This window comes from Musca domestica, unplaced genomic scaffold (genome assembly GCF_030504385.1).
Source record: "Musca domestica strain aabys unplaced genomic scaffold, Musca_domestica.polishedcontigs.V.1.1 180, whole genome shotgun sequence".
Lineage (NCBI taxonomy): Eukaryota > Metazoa > Arthropoda > Insecta > Diptera > Muscidae > Musca > Musca domestica.
Genome location: NW_026712239.1, coordinates 300782 through 316998, shown reverse-complemented (window position 1 = coordinate 316998; position 16217 = coordinate 300782). Strand labels below are relative to the sequence as shown.

Below are 16217 nucleotides of genomic sequence, written 5' to 3'. Positions count from 1 at the left end.
CGTGTAGTGGTACTGGAAATTGTTGCGCGCTGTGCGTTTGTTAGCCGGCGGTTTGGTTGACAGATTATGTTTGCAGTCTTTGTTTTCTTCTTCTATATACCAGGGATCTATTAATCAAGATTATAATACACATCTCTCAGTCAGCCACATTGTTCTTAAAGCCTAGAAAATGTGTAAATGTATAAATCTTATAAAATCTGTTAATATAACCATTATAAGTGGATTTTTAGCATTATTTTACTCACCTATTACTCAGATATTTAAAAGTCCTCCCAATGTAGTTTAATGCGAAGAAGTTTCGCAGTTGACATCAATCTGCATGGATTTGGCAAAATACATAACACTTCTTCATGGTTTCCCCTCCTATTTCCAATTTTAAAATTACTTCATCCAGAAATTCTCCCATTAGCTTCCTATGGAACATCTAAAAGGAATTATATGGTCTGTTCCAGAACAGCAAAAAAGTACAAGTTTTTACTACGATTTTCCCTTTATGATATCCATGGTAGAATCAAAGAAGGTTAAGTCATTTCAAATAAGCATGCCCATCTTTGCATTTTCTGTAATTTACCTTGTCAAAATTTACTGCATAGAAATCATGTTCTCATCTTCGACTATGTACAATGGATTTATAAATAACCATTTTGACAATGAGATTGATTTTATTGAACCATGGTTCCATCATCTTTATAACGAAAAAAAAACAAGCATTTTATTAATTTTTTCGATATTACTGGATCGGATTGAATATTAAGAAAAATATCAAAGCAACGAAAACAATTTGCTTGTCATTTTATACCAGGAAACTTTCGTTTTTATTGAATTATCTTTATATCGATGTAAAGATCTTTATTTTAAAATTATTTTAATAAATATCATTATAAATTAAATATATGACGAAAAACGTAAAAAAACGCCAGTATATCAGACGCCGAAAGAAGAGATGAAAGTATGGAACTACTTCACATAGCTCCTTTTAGTGAATAGTATCACTGAGCTATTTTGTCCCGGAACGACACCTCTCCAAAACACTATAAATATAATGCAAATTACAATTAAAGTTTTAAAAGGACAGGATTGTAACTTGGAAGTAAGTAACGCCAAGTAGGTTCCTAATCCAATGCTAACAAACTCTAATCTTTATCGTTCAGGTTACGCCAAGTACCACAATTTACCAGGTAAAGCAAGAAATAGAGGAGAGGCTTGGCATTCCTCTGGGTTCACAAAAGATATTAATACTTGGACGCACATTAAATGATGACCAGACAATTGCATCGTATCCCAATATAAAAGAAGGAACAAAGCTCAACTTGATAGTGGTTAAACAAGACATCAAAGACATTATTCACCGTTCTTTTCGCAAGTACTACAATGAAACGCAATCGGCTGCCCTCACCAAGGAATTTATGTTAGACTTTGAAAAGAAACTCAAAGGCTTCAGTTTGGATGACATAGAGCGTCTGGCTTCGGAACATACTGTTTGATTTTGTTTACTTGCGCTTTTCTTTTCAAACTAAATTAATTACATGCTGTTTTTTCTTATTCTTTAATTAATAAAAAATAAAAACAAATGCTAAGATATGGTTGGCAATGCCGTTTCGTATTGATTATGACATGACATTCATACACACGCATCGCATCATATGGTAGTATATGGGTAGAATATATGCACCATCATATATCAGTTGAGAAGAAACGAGAGAAGACGAGAAAATGCAAATTGGTCGCCTTGTATTCCAAAATACTTTCTCGAAGTTGCAGTCGATACGTCAAATCTCTACAACGTACAAAGTAATGGCTCCCATTAAGGTAAGTCCGGGAATACGCGTGCATTTACATGGGTTTAATTTTGGGAATGGAAAAAAGGTTTGAAAGATTTGTATATATTATGTAATTTTTGCGGAAGTACTTAAAAAAAAACAGGTAGATATGCTAAATATAGTTATCTGAAAAAGATATAAAGTGGCTCCAAAAGTTATCAATGGCGACGACTTAGTTTAATTAAGTTGCCGCATTTATTAACAGAAGTGATTTAACTTTTGACAGTACCAGGTAGCATAGCAGGCATGAAGAATATAGTAAGTTTACTAATACGGAAGACAGGACAGCCAGTGATTGCAAATATCGATTACACATTTTATGTGCAATTTTAAGATTGAATAACGCTGAAATCTTGCTCTTGTATTTTTTTCCAGGTTGGTGAAAAGCTGCCCTCCGTGGATCTGTTTGAAGATTCCCCAGCCAATAAGATTAACACTGGCGACTTGACATCCGGAAAGAAAGTTGTAATCTTTGGTGTACCTGGAGCTTTTACCCCCGGCTGTTCCAAAGTACTTACATAAAAGACATGAAACTATGGGCCATATTAAATGTTCTTTTGGTTTAATTTTAGACACATTTGCCAGGATATGTATCATCGGCTGACAGCTTGAAATCTCAACAAAAAGTTGATGAAATTGTTTGTGTTTCCGTCAACGATCCTTTCGTAATGTCCGCTTGGGGCAAGGAACACAATGCTGCGGGTAAAGTACGCATGTTGGCCGATCCTTCTGCCGCTTTCGCTAAAGCCTTGGACTTGACCATTGACTTGCCACCATTGGGTGGAGTACGCGCTAAGCGCTTTTCCATGGTCGTGGAGAATGGACAAGTTGTGGAATTGAATGTGGAACCAGACGGCACTGGCTTGAGCTGCTCTTTGGCCAATAACTTGGGCAAAAAGTAAAGAGATTATTAGATTGCAATCGAATTGCATTATCCGCATGCTGCCCAATGAAAATAAGCTACGTAGAACGTGTATCCAGTCAATTGAAAAATAAACATTATTTGAAGTGTAGGCTATATCGAAACTGTAGATGAATCAAAAATAAATGAAACATAATAAAAAACAAATTCCAACAGTTTTTTGTACAATTTTTTTTATTTAAAAATACAAAACTAGCTTAATTTATTAAATTTTCGGAACAATTTCTAATTTTTGTGATAATAGTTTGCCGTATCCACCTCTACCGGCATCGTAGTCTGTACGATATTCGTCACGTACTTGACCGCCTGTTTTGCCACGGCCATATTGTCGGCCCTCCACAAAGCCTGCATCCCAATCTACTCGAATCAAACGATCGTCAAGTCTGGTACCATTAACATATCTGTAAAGGAAATGAAAAGCACATGAAGTTCTGAACATTTGGCAAAAGTAAACAAACAAACCAACCTCATTGCAGTTTCGGCATCGGCACGCGTATAATATTCGACAAAACAAAATCCACATGGAGTTTTCTTATATTTATCCAAACCCATAATTATTCGCCTAACTTCCCCGCATCGTGAAAAAAGTTCGTGAATTTGTTCCTCAGTTGTGTAAAATGACATATTACCCACATATAATGTGGTTGATTCCTTGAGAGATCGTTCCTGTTCCGAGCGTGAACCCTGCAATAAAAAAAAAATATTTTTGTTGGAGTTGCAACTTCTAAACTCTATTGTAACTCACTTTAAAGTGCTGATCACGGTAGGAGCTGAGTTCTATTGAACTTCCAGACATTTTTCAGGTCCTTTTCTAGAATTGTAAAATTGTTTACTTGTAAACTAAATGCTAAAACGCTAAGACAACGCTGCTGGCCGCTTTCCATATGCGATTCCGCGTTGCCAACTCATTACTTTTTAGTAAACATTAGGTGTGTACGATAACTTTTCCAGTCAAAATTACTTAGTAACTTGTACGGATATAACTTTCTATTTAGCTGTTTCGAACGGTAACTTTTACAACAAAAAGTTGTTATTCTTATGCTTTTTATCTGAAACATAATTAAGACAGAAGGAAGTAAATATTTTCCAGTAAAATTTTCCATACTCTCAGCAACACAACTGTCAAATTTTCTCTCTTTACACGCTCTTATTTGAGCTCTTGGGTTGTCGAACAACATTTTGTATACACCTATTATATTACCGCTGTTTAGCCATTTCTGAGAAAAACAAAACGTATTAAAAAAATGTTTTGTATTGAAATGTAGGAAAGTCAACATATTATGAAATTGCAAAGACAACTCAAACAACTATATGTTGAATTGTTTAATTTCTATAAATTTACCAATGCCAGTTGTGCAAAACTAAAGTGGGTGTAAAAAAACGCCAAATGGGCACTACTGTTGCAAAATTCACAAGTACAAATCTTACATTTTTCACACATAGAGAAACAGAGAGTAATAAAAATAAATATACGAAGACATATCAAATGGGAATAAAAATATTTTTTTAAATTTCGAAAAGCAGAAAATAATTTGTGCATGTAATTTTATCAATAACATTTTTTATTCGATTAATATATTTGCTAAAAAAGGCCGGAAGGACATTACTGTTGCCAATTTCCCAAGAAAACAAAGTGTGATGTTGGCAACAAAGATAACAGCTGTTCTACTTTCAAAAACCTCTGGTTGACATTTTGTTTTGCTGCAAATTTTATTCATTCTTTTGTTTTCATTGGTATTTTTATCAGTCATTATCTACATTAGTTTGTTCCAATTTCAAACTTTTACGGCGTTGGTTTTGCTTTGAAAGGCTTTGTAATCCTTATTTGTTTTTGTGTCAAAACAGCCAGGCAGTATTGCAAGAGAAAAGAACACGAAAGAAAAAAGACAAATCAAATAATTAAAATAATTAAATATATTCCGCTACACTTCTCGTGCCGGAAGTGCGAGCATAAATCGGGCATTAGATTACCATCAATAGAAGTTTTCTTGGATTTACACAATTGTGTATTTTGTTGCATTTCACTTTGCAGTCAACCAAAAAAATAAACTGATATCTTTGTTGAACCAGAAGATAGCTCTGATAAAAAAATGTCCATGTTATACTACTAACCATTAATTATCAATGCCAAAAGAATGGAGGGATTTGTTGCCGAAGATAAATATCAAAAGTTAGCCAGTGAGTACGCAAAGGTAAGTAAAGTTGGCAAAAACGCCCATTGAAAAGAAGCGTTAATGCGATCATTTTATGCGTCATCCAGATAAGGGCACAAGCTTCAGTACTGCGGAAAGGCATATTGGAAGAACAATCAAAAAATTCCAATCTACGAGATCAATTGAAACAAAAGGAACTAGAGGCCAGGCGGTCAGAACAAGAAATCGACTCACTGGGTTTTCGTAACAAGCAATTGGAACTGCGTGTTGCTGCTCTGCAACAGGAGCTGGCCACAAGTGAAGCACGTAAAAGGGATAAGGACAAGAAACGAAGTCCACACGATAAAAATGATGCAGCCCACAACAATGCAATGGCAAACAAGGCAGATATTTCGCAGGATGCATTAATTTTCGAGGAGCTACAAAAGAAGATTATTGAAAATGCCGAACTGACTTCACTGGTGTGTATCTTAAGGAATGAACTTTTATTTATATATCTTTCATGTACTAACCTCCACTTAGATTGATGACAAAGAAAGAAGTCTCCAGCTTCATGCTGAGCGTATTAGAAATATGGAAGATACTATGGAAAAACGTAATATTGAACATGCCGACAATGAGAAACGGCTACGTAAAGATATCGAATCATTACAATCCCGAAATCAGGAATTGGAAACCAAACTTGTTGAAGCTGCAAGCATGGTAAGGGTGGTTTAATCACAATCTAGTCTATTTATTTAATGAGTCCATCTTCCAGTTGGGCAGTGAAGATGCTTTGAGTGCATCAGGAAGCGAAACCACACCGTTACACAACCATCATCATAATTCTCATCATTCGGAAATTGAAAGTCGTCTGCATGCCTTGGAACAAGAAGTGGCGCACTGGCGTTCACAGTATGAGTTGAGTAAACTCTATGCCGAATCTCTGGAAATTGCTGAAACAAATTTGTTGTGCAATGAAGAAATCCGAGCAAATTCCTCTTGCAATAGCACAACAACTGCTGCGGGCCTTACGATAATACCTTCATTTTCGGATGGCAAGAGGTGGGTATCATAGAGATTTCAAATATGGAACAATATTAATTTCGATTTACCAAAATCCATTTTTACCCTTTTTTCGAAATCAATAGCAAAAGGGATTCGGGAAAGGATCATCATGCCATGCCATGCAGCAAAGAATTGCTTATATTCAACCACTTAAGTAAAAAGCTGGAAGATCTTCTCAAAGATAAAGTATGGGCCGAATCCAAGGTTCGCAGTGTGGAAACCGAAGTGGATAATTTACAAATTTGTCTCGAAAATGCTACACAAGAACTGAAAAACAAAGACGAACAGATAGAAAGCATTAATCAAGCATTGCATTTACTGGAAGAAGATATGGTAAAACTCGACCCGTGATTACTGACATCAAATCAAAATGTTTTATTCTTTCTTTATTTTTAGACAACTACCCGAGTTAACTATGACGAACAGATTAGTGTTCTCACCGAACAGATTATTAGCTTGAGCGAACAGCTAGCAGCCAGTAAATAGCTTCTTTCGCTGTGTATAATTATTGACAAATATTTTAGTCAAGAGATTGTGTATTTATTTATGTAATAAGCGCTTTTTGACCAGTCTACTTAGTCTGGTCCTAATTTATTATTGTAAACAACAAATAAAACTTCTTTGTATATATTCTAGACATGTCAAACCACAGATGTGTTTTTGTTCCAAGATCAAGGGAAAGATCATATTCTTTTCAATCCAATTTTATTGCAAATGATGAGCCACAAGAGCAGCCCTGCTCAGCTTTCGGATTTGCCAGCATACGAAAACCTGAACGTATTAGTTCTGTGTGATAGTCGACGGTGGCTCCGTTACAATATTCCAACGAAACATTGTCTATGACAACCTTAGCATCGTCTTTACCGAACTGCAAATCGTCTTCATTTATTTTGTTATCCAAATCGAATTTGTATTGAAATCCCGAACAACCGCCTCCCTCTACTGTAATACGCAAAAAGCTACCATCGCCACAGATTTCCTTCAATCTCTTGAGGCATGAATCACTTAGGACAAGTTGTTGATCTGAAGCGGCTGTGGCTGATGATGCGGCTTTTGAATAGTTCTTGGAGTTCAAGGCTTCCGTTAGCATCGGAAGTCTGTGATGTAAACAAAGGCTGTAAATAAAAATGTTAACCTGTGTTATTGATATTTCAAACATTTTCTACCTTCGCTGTGTTGGTCGTACAAGATTTCTTAATAAGGATGCCATTTTCAAGTTTTATATACTATATTTCAATTTCAAACCCTCTTCAACGTCGTATGAATTTCGTGAATTTAGTTGTTATTTCTGTTACTTCAGCTCAGTTAGATCTTCCATTACGCAAAGGTATTCCTTCAAATTTTAAAAGCCAGATGTAATGTCAAAATTTATTTACACTTTGTTGGCTATTTGTTTACCTTTTGTTCTGTGATTTCAATCACAATAATGCATTTTGACATTAAAATTGGTAGTCAGTTGGCTTGGCAGGAGGATTTTATAGTTGGACCATGGCATCTTGCATGACCGATAAGACCAGCTGATATCAAAATACATGCAATTGTGAATTAATCGTGCCGAGGTTTTCAATAACAATAGTATTTTTCCTTAATAGTAGTTTTCCGTTCTGTTCGTGGCGCAATAACAAGGTGTTCCTGCAAAATTTAAAAACCAGATGTAATGTCAAAATTTGTTAACACTTTTTTGCCTGTTCTTTATCTTTTTTCTGTGATTTAAATCACAATAATGAATTTTGACATTTCGTTTGGAAGTTAGCTGGCTTAGAGTACGTTCACATACAAAATCTCTACCGAGTTACCTTGTTGACTAAACACAATATATCTGACTATATAAAACATACCATAAATTTATGAGGAAAAGGCAACTAGCTGAACATAGTCATTAAATGAGAGCTGCGGAATTGATTCAACAGTGTTGTTGCGTTTTTTGCAAAATGTTTATCTTTTGTGATACAATTATGCATTTTGACGTTTTATTTAATTTGGTAGTCAGCTCGCTTGGAACTAATACTCCTTTGTACTTAGAGTCGTGTCGTCACGGAATGAAAAATGTAAACATATGTTCAATTGACCGATTCCGTTTAAGGAGCCAATGAGCTAGTTCCATTGTAGTCGTTTCTCAACGTTCAGCGGTCATCTTCTTTAGTTGATCCCTCTACAAACTGTTAATTTTTCCATTTCAAACGGTTGCTCTAAACTAAATGAAGACGTCGACAAATTAAATTAATTAAATTAAAGTATTTATTGAAAAAGTATATTATGTTGCAATCTAAAGAGAATAGATGGTCAAGCATCTCTGAGTATTGCTAGTGAGTCCCATGAAAATTTCAGCCATGATGAATTGGGATAGAAATACCAACAGCTGGTGCTCAAGTTAGAAATGAATAGAAATGGAGAACTCAGTACATTCTTAGACCACCACCTATATGAAAAGAAGATTTAAGTGAAAGACCAGTACTAAAAATAGTAGTGAGGGCACATCATGCCCTTAAAGTCTAGGAAAAGTCCTAATTTAATGGTGATGCATTTTTCCAACAAGATAGACCTAAAAAAAATATTGTCAAGAATACTAAATGTGTAAGTACATAAAGAGCTTGAAGTCTTCGCATGGCATAGTTCGTGACATATCATAAAGGGATGACAGAGCCGCTTTCGAATTGTGCCGTAGTTCCCCTTTATAATTTGACATTGATATGCCTAGCCATGATGCCAAGGAAATAAAGGAATTTGGCTTGACTTCGTACGAATTTGGCCCTACGGTCCTTTGTTCTTTTCCGAAGAAGCCCGCCGATGACTTAAGCCAGTCAAAAAAGCCTTTTATGTACTCACACCTTAACAGAAGTAATTGCGGTTAAATTTTTCAAATTTAAAATGGATTTACGTTCAAAAATACGATCCAAACTGTCCCATTCCATGGCAATTTCTTCAAATCATTGATCTCATATTTTTTTATTCCTGAAAAAAAAAAAAAACAAAAGTTGTGCACACTGAAAACTGTAACAAAAAGCATTTGACTCGGTATGTCACACAGGAGTACTTTACAAGTTAATCGAAATTGGTATAGACCCATACCTGGTCAAGTTGATGGCACGTTTTTTCACTGCACGAAAGTTTTTAATTAATATCAAAAACCCGTCGTCAACCACGGGTTTAGTAAACAGTGGGGTGCCGCAAGGAAGTATGGGGAATCAAAATCAATGCCGATAAATCCGTAGCAATATGTTTCCGGAACGCTTCGGGAAAATGCCCTAGAAACGTTGTTCCAGAGAGTAAAGCGCTTCAGCTGTCTCTTGAAGGAGTTGAGATTCCCTTTAAAACATCTCTAAAATACTTGGGCATTACTCTCACCAATTTGATGAAGTTCAATAAACACGCACGGTCCGTCATGCAGAAGACAAAAGGTATATTAGTAAAGTTTTCGTATCTATTAAATAGCAAATACCTACCACAACACACGAAGTTACTTCTCTACAAAGTTACAATTAGATCTATCTTAGCGTACGGGTTTCCGATCTGGTTCTCTATTTCCCCAATAGTGGCCAAGGAGTTAGAAATTCTAGAACGCAAGATTTTAAGAAAATGTGTCAACAAAAGCTACATTTCACAGGAAAAGAGATACAGCAATACTTACATATACAACACGTCCAGGGTTGTGCCTTTTTGTAAGTATATCCAAAGCCACCAGAAGAAATTCGTGGAAAAACTCGAAACCCATGAAAACTTACTAATGAATGAAATCTACCAAATGGAAAAGCACATATCGTGGCCAAAATCGTATTACCTCTCTCCAATTGGTATATTAAACGAACCAGCCACAGATGTCAACAACGAATACACGCTACCTCCTTTTTACAGCAGATCAGCACAAATATACAAATTACATTTTAGTAATAGTCATTTAAATAATCTCCATAGGCTACTATGATCCCTGTTAGTCAATTACTTAACAGAATTTTGTTTGTTATTTAGTTTTTATGTTTGTTTTTATACCTTTATTTATTTATTTACAGACATTCTCGCTCTGTTCGTAACATTTGAGGCCGTGAGCAAGCCTCTCTCATAATTTCAATCTCTTCAATCTTGAATTTCATTCAAGCAATGTAGCATAATCATATATGTCACGATTAAATTAGAACAAGACAACAATAGTTCTAAGGGTATACTGTTAACCATTCGTATTGTAAACCTATCAAAGAAAGAAGAAGACTCAAAACCACACAAAACGAATGTAAACAACAACACGTGCATTGTAAATAAATAAATAAATAAATAATAATTAATTTATAAAGCAGAAAAAAAAAATAAAAAGCATGGCGAGAAGACCCGAACATTCTGCTCCACCAGAAATTGTATGTCCAATTCAATATATTATTCAATTAAACAATTATGATTTTTTTCTTTTCAAAATATAGTTCTACAACGATGATGAAGCCAAGAAATACTCCAGCAAGTATGTAAACAATTCAGAATACTATGAAAAATAATCTAATATTTCGTTTCATATCTGTACAGCTCACGAATTATTGAAATTCAAGTGGAAATGGCTGAGCGTGCACTGGAGTTATTGAATCTAGATGAGGATGAAAATTATCTAATTTTAGATATTGGCTGTGGTTCTGGTCTCTCGGGTAGTGTGCTTGAGGATAACGATCATATGTGGATTGGCATAGATATCTCCAAGTCGATGTTAGACATTGCCGTAGACCGGGAGGTGGAAGGTGATTTGGTATTGGGCGACATGGGTCAGGGTATGCCTTTTAAACCGGGTACATTCGATGGTGCCATATCCATATCTGCCCTCCAATGGCTGTGCAATGCAGACAAGACATCACACAATCCGCACAAGCGTCTGTACAAATTCTTTTCGACATTATTTTCGAGTTTGACACGTACTGCCCGTGCAGTATTTCAGTTCTATCCCGAAAATGCGGATCAAATCGAAATGGTAACCACCCAAGCAATGAAGGCTGGTTTCTACGGTGGCATTGTGGTCGATTACCCCAACTCAACAAAGGCCAAAAAATATTTCCTAGTTCTTATGACTGGCGGCGCTGCACCAATGCCCAAAGCATTGGGCAGTGAGGAGGATGAGAAACGTATTAGTTATATTAAGAAACGTGAAATGACCAAAGATTGCAGAGGAAAGCCGCTAAAGAAATCTCGTGATTGGATTCTGGCCAAGAAGGAACGCAGGCGGCGTCAAGGCAAAGATACAAGGCCGGATACAAAATATACAGGTCGTAAGCGCAGTGCGCGTTTTTAGTTACCTGACAATGGCAATGTGAAAATATATTTTATTAATGAATATTTTTAATAGTCGTATACAGAAATAATAAGATTTGGAATAAATTTACATAATGTTATATAATAATATAATGTTATAATAAGTAATGAAGAGTATTTTTGTGATTTTCTATTAAATTGTATGAAATGAAGAAATTAATAATAAATTCATTATATTTTTTATAATTAATTATATTAGCTTTCACAAGAGTATAAATAAAAAATGTCTTAGTTGGATGCTAAATAAATAAACACAATAATCATTTCAAATTTGCTTTAAAAATGTCAAAAATATATTAATTTAAAGGTTATGAATTCACAATTAATTCTTTTCTTACAAACAACACGTGACAGTAATTTACACACTAAATTGTAAAAAAACCCGACTTAAAAATGACCACATTTTAACAATTTTTTATTAATTTCATAAATTATACGCTCTACGCCATTAGTGTAAACCATTTCGTTGAGATTTATATTCCACACAGGCTCCCTCTAACGGCCAATAGTAATGCAAACCATTTCAACCCGTATTTTTCTGAACACTTCCATATGTCAAATATTTGTGTGTGGTAGCACTGACAATTTCCGTCCTCCATCTTTTTGCTTTGAGGTTTTCAAGATGGTAAGTCGTGCGGCCAATGTTTTCGACCAAAAATTCCCGTAAAAACAAAAAAAAAGTGAAATTATGTGAAAAAATAAATAATTAAAATGAACATATCAGTTACATTGTAACACCATATAGTGAATGTGAAAATAAAAACATGAGAACACTGTGAGAACTAAAAGAAAACAAGAAAAATAATTCAACATAACCTCATTAAACAAATTGTGGTGTGCTGGTGTATTAACGTTTTGTTTTTTTTTTTTCTACTCGTTTTTATAGCCGCCAAAGAAGGACGCAAAATCGTCGGCTAAACAGCCACAAAAAACACAAAAGAAGAAGGAAGGTAGCGGTGGCGGCAAAGCCAAGAAGAAGAAGTGGTCCAAAGGAAAAGTCAGGGACAAGTTGAACAATCAAGTTCTTTTCGATAAGGCTACCTACGAAAAGTTGTACAAGGAAGTTCCCCAGTACAAATTGATTACTCCCTCTGTAGTCTCTGAACGTTTGAAGATCCGCGGTTCCTTGGCCAAGCGTGCTTTGATTGAATTGCGCGAGAAGGGTAAGTTTCACAAATCAACAAAATCATTTTTAGAAATCCTTTTCTAATTCATGTTTCCGTTTTGTTGCAGGTTTGATTAAACAAGTCGTCCAACACGCCTCTCAAGTCATTTACACACGTGCCACCAAGGGTGATGATGCGTAAATGTGTCGTTAACATTTCCCTAAGACATGTTTTACATATTTTTTTGTATTAAATGACTTAAAGGTAAAAAAAGAAAACCTAAATGTGTTATCATTTAAAATGGATTTGGATTTTTAAAAACGTGGTTAAATTGCAAACAAGTTTTGAAACTATTGATCTAGTGTGTGCAAAAGAAGTTATGGATAGGAATAATTTGCAAACAATAATGTTTTAAGCGGCTTTTTGCAATAACAATTGAATGCTGTGAGGTATTCTAATTTGCAATGAAAAACAGTGAACTACAAATTAGCTTTCAACATAAATAACTATCCGAATTGTATCTAGATTGTGATTTCGTTTTTGAAAATAATTTTTTAATTTGGTTAAATTTAATTACCATCCATCGGAATTTAAAATAGATTTTGTTTTTATATGTAGTGGAATGTCCATTTAAGTTTCTCCCTTGGCTTAAAGTAGTGTAATCTGAAATTGAACTGCCGAAGGTTTTAAGATTATGAAATTAAGTTTTTTTTTTAGAAAATGGCTAGCGTTCATTTTTCATTGAGTCAGAATTTTGGGTGGGTCGATGTTTCAGTACACTAGAATTTAATCATACCAAACGGTGTAAAGGATGTGTAAATTTTAATTGGACTCCAGTATTTAAAAATGCCGTTGGGTGGAATCAAAGTAAAAAAAAATTTAGATATGCAATCCGACTATTACAGACATGTTTAAAAGGAGGACAAGATATTCCACTGTTATTTTTATTTATTTACTAAAATGTCCACATAAAACATTTCGTTTTCAATACAAAGCAGCTTTCTTCTAGTTTACAATTTAATTTTGAATTGTTGAAAAATATTAAAATTCTTCGGCTATTACGGATAATCTTCACATTTTGCCAGTTCTTTGAAACAACCGTATTCCGGTAATGATTTGAGTGAGACCACTACCATTTGAAATACTACTTTTTATGTAGCAGGCCTTTGCAAGGGTTTTATAATGTTCTCCTCTACTGATGTTCAACACTAGAATATTAGCTTTTAGTAGGAATTAATGAAAAAAATATATAGTTGAATTACTGTGCAATGGTTGTGAAAAAAACCACACTAAAATATACCTGACGAGGTGCTCAAGCAACGGTGAAACGCGACGCATAATGTTCTTTTCATAAGGAAACAGCCATAAAGAGTATGATCTGAGGCCAGGGACGTACACTGACATTGGTGGGACTTGTTGCTTTTTCACAGACACTTTAAATTATTCAAAATTATTTCTGATGCAGACATAGATTTGCTGAGATCTTAGGAAATTTATATGCTCGATTCAATAGTCTCCCAGAAAGGCTCCTTTAGTCTGGAAAGTGTTTGCGGCATTAAGGTGAATTTATCTTATGTTTTAGGCTACATAAAATCATGTAGGTGGCAGCTAACTGATACAACGCCTGACCCGCGTCAAACGTCAAATTAATACTTGTGAGCCACATACGTTTCTGGGTCCTTATGTGATAAAACTAGAAATATGTTCAATGAGTTTATACCGAGCTTGAGGGAAAACTATACGTTGAATAACATTGTTCACCATTGAGAGAACTAATAGCGATATATGTTTCTAAAATCACTTGTTGACTACAGACTGTTGGGATTTAAAAATAGAAAAAAAAAAACAAGTAAAAAAGCTGTAAGTTCGGCCGGGTCGAAATTTGAATATCCTCCAGCATTTGGGACGAAATTGGGAATTCTAAAAAACAATAAAATCCGTTAAAAATTCTATTAAAATCTTTAAAATACCGAATGTATCTGTTATATTAGGGTCTATACGACGACGTGGACCTTCACAGACAATTGTATGCCATAGGCTGTAGTTCCCATTACGAACTTTAAATATCAAATTTGAAACAATTCCGGTGAATAACGTCGCTAAAATCATCAAAATACGGAATAATGGGGGTACCGCTATATGGGGGCTATACGAAGACGTGGACGTGCACAGACAATTTTATGTCATAGGCCGTAGTACCCATTACGAACTACAAATACTTCACGTTTCCGGTGAATAATGTCGCTTAAATCACCAAAATACGGAAAAAGGGAGGTACCATTATATGAAGCCTATACAAAAACGTGGACCTACATGACCTATTTTTAATGGCAAAAGTCCTACACACATAATACACATTTGAGCAAAATGTTATCAACTTACTTCATTTCGTTCGGAAGCTAATATGCTCTGGAAGAAATCATTAAGGTCGCTTGATTAGGGAGACGAATTAGAATAGAATTATGGTTGTATGTAAAAAAATTGAACCCCTTCGAATTTTAAATTTTTTATAATTACATATTAATGCATATCAAAATATATGAAAAGAACAGAAATGTGAAAATTTTAAATTTTAGATGATGCCACGTAAATGAAATATGAACGAAGCTAGTAACGCCATCTATATTTCGTTTACAATACATATTTTTCTAGCTGCATCACATGCTGTGTTCCTGAAAATTTTCAGTGATAACGGTAAAATATAAGAGAATGGCCATTCTCTACAATGTTGACCAAGAAATACAGGGTGAGATAAAAAAACTGCAACAAAGTCAAACGCCATAATTTTTAAATTTTATTGAATGAAAGCAAAAAATGTCGGAAACAGCATCAAATTTTAGAATAAGTTTAGATTTGTTCGAATTTCTCACCCTTGGCACGAATTATGGCCTTCAAACGGTCAAATGAAACCGTCACACGCTGTCCGAATGTTGCTCTGCGGTATTTTGACCGGAAGGTGCACATTTTCAGCTGACCTCTTTGGCAAGTAAACACGATCATTTTGTTTGTTTACAAACCGCTGGACAACCAAATTCGGCTGTTTACCACTTTCCGCCAAGCGAAGCAACTCTTTAGCTCTTTTGAGTCTATTTTCTTTCTGTTGCGGTGTAAGATCTTGTACTTTTTCGAATTTCAAGGGCCCATTTTTCAATATTTGCCGAATGGAATATTGCGATATGTTCAGGTCACTAGTTATTTTTCGGCCACTGCGACGTGGGTTTCGATCAAGTCGCTTCTTTACTTTTCGTACCATTTCTACTGATGTTGGTGTTTTCTTCCGCCCTCTTCCGTCCTTGACGTCGGGCTACGCTTCCAGTATCACGGTAACGAGTGATGGTACGAGACACAGAAGATTTATTCACATTTAAATGCTAGAGTGCTCTAACGATAGACACTTGTGGTTTTCCAGCCAAATATAAAGAAATCACACTATCACGTTTAAATTCAATCACGAATAACTTTTTTTCTGGAAAATTCTCACCAAAATGCTTTTGTACGCTTGTAAACAATATAATGATCTGTCACTCGAATAATTTTAACAGCTGTCGGACGAGTGGCTTAGAAATGACAGCAGTCTGAAGTTGGTTGCCGTTCATCATCATCTTACCCAGTATTTCATAATTAAGGGTCGAACAATGAATTTGGAGTGAATAACGTCTCAGTTATAATTCACTACAGCGTATGACTTGAAACGTAATAGGTTTACCATATTATAGAAAAAAATAATAACAAAAAATACATTAAACATTGTTATAAGTTGTAGAAAACTACAAAATATATTTACTATATTCAAAAGTATTTTATTTATATGTGCGCTGGGTTTTATCATCATAAAACGCTTTTATAACATATGTAACGAAAAAATCTAATCTCAGTCCCGAGGCATGCG

At 35.0% G+C, this 16217-nt stretch overlaps 7 protein-coding genes and 2 long non-coding RNA genes across 10 annotated transcripts; 5 read left to right on the top strand and 4 right to left on the bottom strand.

Moving 5' to 3' along the window:
- The first annotated feature begins 934 nt into the window (after positions 1–934).
- Positions 935–1581, top strand: LOC101900013 (ubiquitin). The gene is made up of 2 exons (XM_005178478.4): positions 935–1090; positions 1152–1581. Exons 1-2 carry the CDS (start codon positions 1043–1045, stop codon positions 1482–1484), a joined length of 381 nt encoding a protein of 126 aa, XP_005178535.1. The 5' UTR covers positions 935–1042; the 3' UTR covers positions 1485–1581.
- A 67-nt stretch (positions 1582–1648) lies between these two features.
- LOC101899846 (peroxiredoxin-5, mitochondrial) lies at positions 1649–2889 on the top strand. Its single transcript, XM_005178477.4, has 3 exons — positions 1649–1809; positions 2196–2330; positions 2393–2889. The coding sequence occupies exons 1-3, from the start codon at positions 1714–1716 to the stop codon at positions 2720–2722; spliced, it is 561 nt and encodes a 186-aa protein (XP_005178534.1). The 5' UTR covers positions 1649–1713; the 3' UTR covers positions 2723–2889.
- LOC101888112 (nuclear cap-binding protein subunit 2B) lies at positions 2890–3648 on the bottom strand. The gene is made up of 3 exons (XM_005178495.4): positions 3488–3648; positions 3209–3426; positions 2890–3143 (listed from the first exon to the last, which is right to left on the bottom strand). The coding sequence occupies exons 1-3, from the start codon at positions 3536–3538 to the stop codon at positions 2948–2950; spliced, it is 465 nt and encodes a 154-aa protein (XP_005178552.2). The 5' UTR covers positions 3539–3648; the 3' UTR covers positions 2890–2947.
- A 922-nt stretch (positions 3649–4570) lies between these two features.
- On the top strand, positions 4571–6588 carry LOC131801908 (protein phosphatase 1 regulatory subunit 21-like). Its single transcript, XM_059121004.1, has 6 exons — positions 4571–4934; positions 5003–5356; positions 5418–5597; positions 5653–5939; positions 6026–6275; positions 6339–6588. Exons 1-6 carry the CDS (start codon positions 4878–4880, stop codon positions 6426–6428), a joined length of 1218 nt encoding a protein of 405 aa, XP_058976987.1. The 5' UTR covers positions 4571–4877; the 3' UTR covers positions 6429–6588.
- Positions 6430–7561, bottom strand: LOC131801909 (iron-sulfur cluster assembly 2 homolog, mitochondrial-like). Of its 2 annotated transcripts, XM_059121005.1 has the most exons (3): positions 7341–7561; positions 7109–7275; positions 6430–7057 (listed from the first exon to the last, which is right to left on the bottom strand). In XM_059121005.1, exons 2-3 carry the CDS (start codon positions 7150–7152, stop codon positions 6637–6639), a joined length of 465 nt encoding a protein of 154 aa, XP_058976988.1. In that variant the 5' UTR covers positions 7153–7275; positions 7341–7561; the 3' UTR covers positions 6430–6636. The 2 variants fall into 2 exon arrangements, with proteins under 2 accessions (XP_058976988.1, XP_058976989.1); XM_059121006.1 differs by lacking the exon at positions 7341–7561 and having other exon boundaries at positions 7109–7301.
- A 596-nt stretch (positions 7562–8157) lies between these two features.
- LOC131801907 (uncharacterized) lies at positions 8158–9714 on the bottom strand. The gene is made up of 3 exons (XR_009341950.1): positions 9571–9714; positions 9012–9495; positions 8158–8894 (listed from the first exon to the last, which is right to left on the bottom strand). It is a non-coding gene; the product is annotated as an uncharacterized LOC131801907 (long non-coding RNA).
- A 464-nt stretch (positions 9715–10178) lies between these two features.
- Positions 10179–11389, top strand: LOC101899111 (probable 18S rRNA (guanine-N(7))-methyltransferase). The gene is made up of 3 exons (XM_005178472.4): positions 10179–10288; positions 10352–10389; positions 10452–11389. Exons 1-3 carry the CDS (start codon positions 10250–10252, stop codon positions 11200–11202), a joined length of 828 nt encoding a protein of 275 aa, XP_005178529.1. The 5' UTR covers positions 10179–10249; the 3' UTR covers positions 11203–11389.
- A 313-nt stretch (positions 11390–11702) lies between these two features.
- On the top strand, positions 11703–12606 carry LOC101898936 (small ribosomal subunit protein eS25). The gene is made up of 3 exons (XM_005178471.4): positions 11703–11847; positions 12109–12385; positions 12456–12606. Exons 1-3 carry the CDS (start codon positions 11734–11736, stop codon positions 12527–12529), a joined length of 465 nt encoding a protein of 154 aa, XP_005178528.2. The 5' UTR covers positions 11703–11733; the 3' UTR covers positions 12530–12606.
- A 652-nt stretch (positions 12607–13258) lies between these two features.
- On the bottom strand, positions 13259–13724 carry LOC131801915 (uncharacterized). The gene is made up of 2 exons (XR_009341951.1): positions 13629–13724; positions 13259–13548 (listed from the first exon to the last, which is right to left on the bottom strand). It is a non-coding gene; the product is annotated as an uncharacterized LOC131801915 (long non-coding RNA).
- Positions 13725–16217: the final 2493 nt, after the last annotated feature.

Excerpts from the sequence above, each read along its gene's own strand:
- LOC131801909 (XM_059121005.1), bottom strand. The coding sequence starts at position 7,152 with ATGGCATCCTTATTAAGAAATCTTGTACGACCAACACAGCGAAG. Across the intron at positions 7,058-7,108 it reads GTACGACCAACACAGCGAAG|CCTTTGTTTACATCACAGAC; the intron begins GTAGAAAATGTT and ends TTTTATTTACAG.
- LOC101899846 (XM_005178477.4), top strand. The coding sequence starts at position 1,714 with ATGCAAATTGGTCGCCTTGTATTCCAAAATACTTTCTCGAAGTTGCAG. Across the intron at positions 1,810-2,195 it reads AAGTAATGGCTCCCATTAAG|GTTGGTGAAAAGCTGCCCTC; the intron begins GTAAGTCCGGGA and ends ATTTTTTTCCAG. Across the intron at positions 2,331-2,392 it reads TTACCCCCGGCTGTTCCAAA|ACACATTTGCCAGGATATGT; the intron begins GTACTTACATAA and ends GTTTAATTTTAG.
- LOC101900013 (XM_005178478.4), top strand. The coding sequence starts at position 1,043 with ATGCAAATTACAATTAAAGTTTTAAAAGGACAGGATTGTAACTTGGAA. Across the intron at positions 1,091-1,151 it reads GACAGGATTGTAACTTGGAA|GTTACGCCAAGTACCACAAT; the intron begins GTAAGTAACGCC and ends TTTATCGTTCAG.
- LOC101898936 (XM_005178471.4), top strand. The coding sequence starts at position 11,734 with ATGCAAACCATTTCAACCCGTATTTTTCTGAACACTTCCATATGTCAA. Across the intron at positions 11,848-12,108 it reads GCTTTGAGGTTTTCAAGATG|CCGCCAAAGAAGGACGCAAA; the intron begins GTAAGTCGTGCG and ends TCGTTTTTATAG. Across the intron at positions 12,386-12,455 it reads GATTGAATTGCGCGAGAAGG|GTTTGATTAAACAAGTCGTC; the intron begins GTAAGTTTCACA and ends GTTTTGTTGCAG.
- LOC131801908 (XM_059121004.1), top strand. The coding sequence starts at position 4,878 with ATGGAGGGATTTGTTGCCGAAGATAAATATCAAAAGTTAGCCAGTGAG. Across the intron at positions 5,357-5,417 it reads ATGCCGAACTGACTTCACTG|ATTGATGACAAAGAAAGAAG; the intron begins GTGTGTATCTTA and ends ACCTCCACTTAG. Across the intron at positions 5,940-6,025 it reads TCATTTTCGGATGGCAAGAG|CAAAAGGGATTCGGGAAAGG; the intron begins GTGGGTATCATA and ends CGAAATCAATAG.
- LOC101899111 (XM_005178472.4), top strand. The coding sequence starts at position 10,250 with ATGGCGAGAAGACCCGAACATTCTGCTCCACCAGAAATT. Across the intron at positions 10,289-10,351 it reads ATTCTGCTCCACCAGAAATT|TTCTACAACGATGATGAAGC; the intron begins GTATGTCCAATT and ends TTCAAAATATAG. Across the intron at positions 10,390-10,451 it reads GCCAAGAAATACTCCAGCAA|CTCACGAATTATTGAAATTC; the intron begins GTATGTAAACAA and ends ATATCTGTACAG.
- LOC101888112 (XM_005178495.4), bottom strand. The coding sequence starts at position 3,538 with ATGTCTGGAAGTTCAATAGAACTCAGCTCCTACCGTGATCAGCACTTT. Across the intron at positions 3,427-3,487 it reads ACCGTGATCAGCACTTTAAA|GGTTCACGCTCGGAACAGGA; the intron begins GTGAGTTACAAT and ends TTTTTATTGCAG. Across the intron at positions 3,144-3,208 it reads GATGCCGAAACTGCAATGAG|ATATGTTAATGGTACCAGAC; the intron begins GTTGGTTTGTTT and ends TTTCCTTTACAG.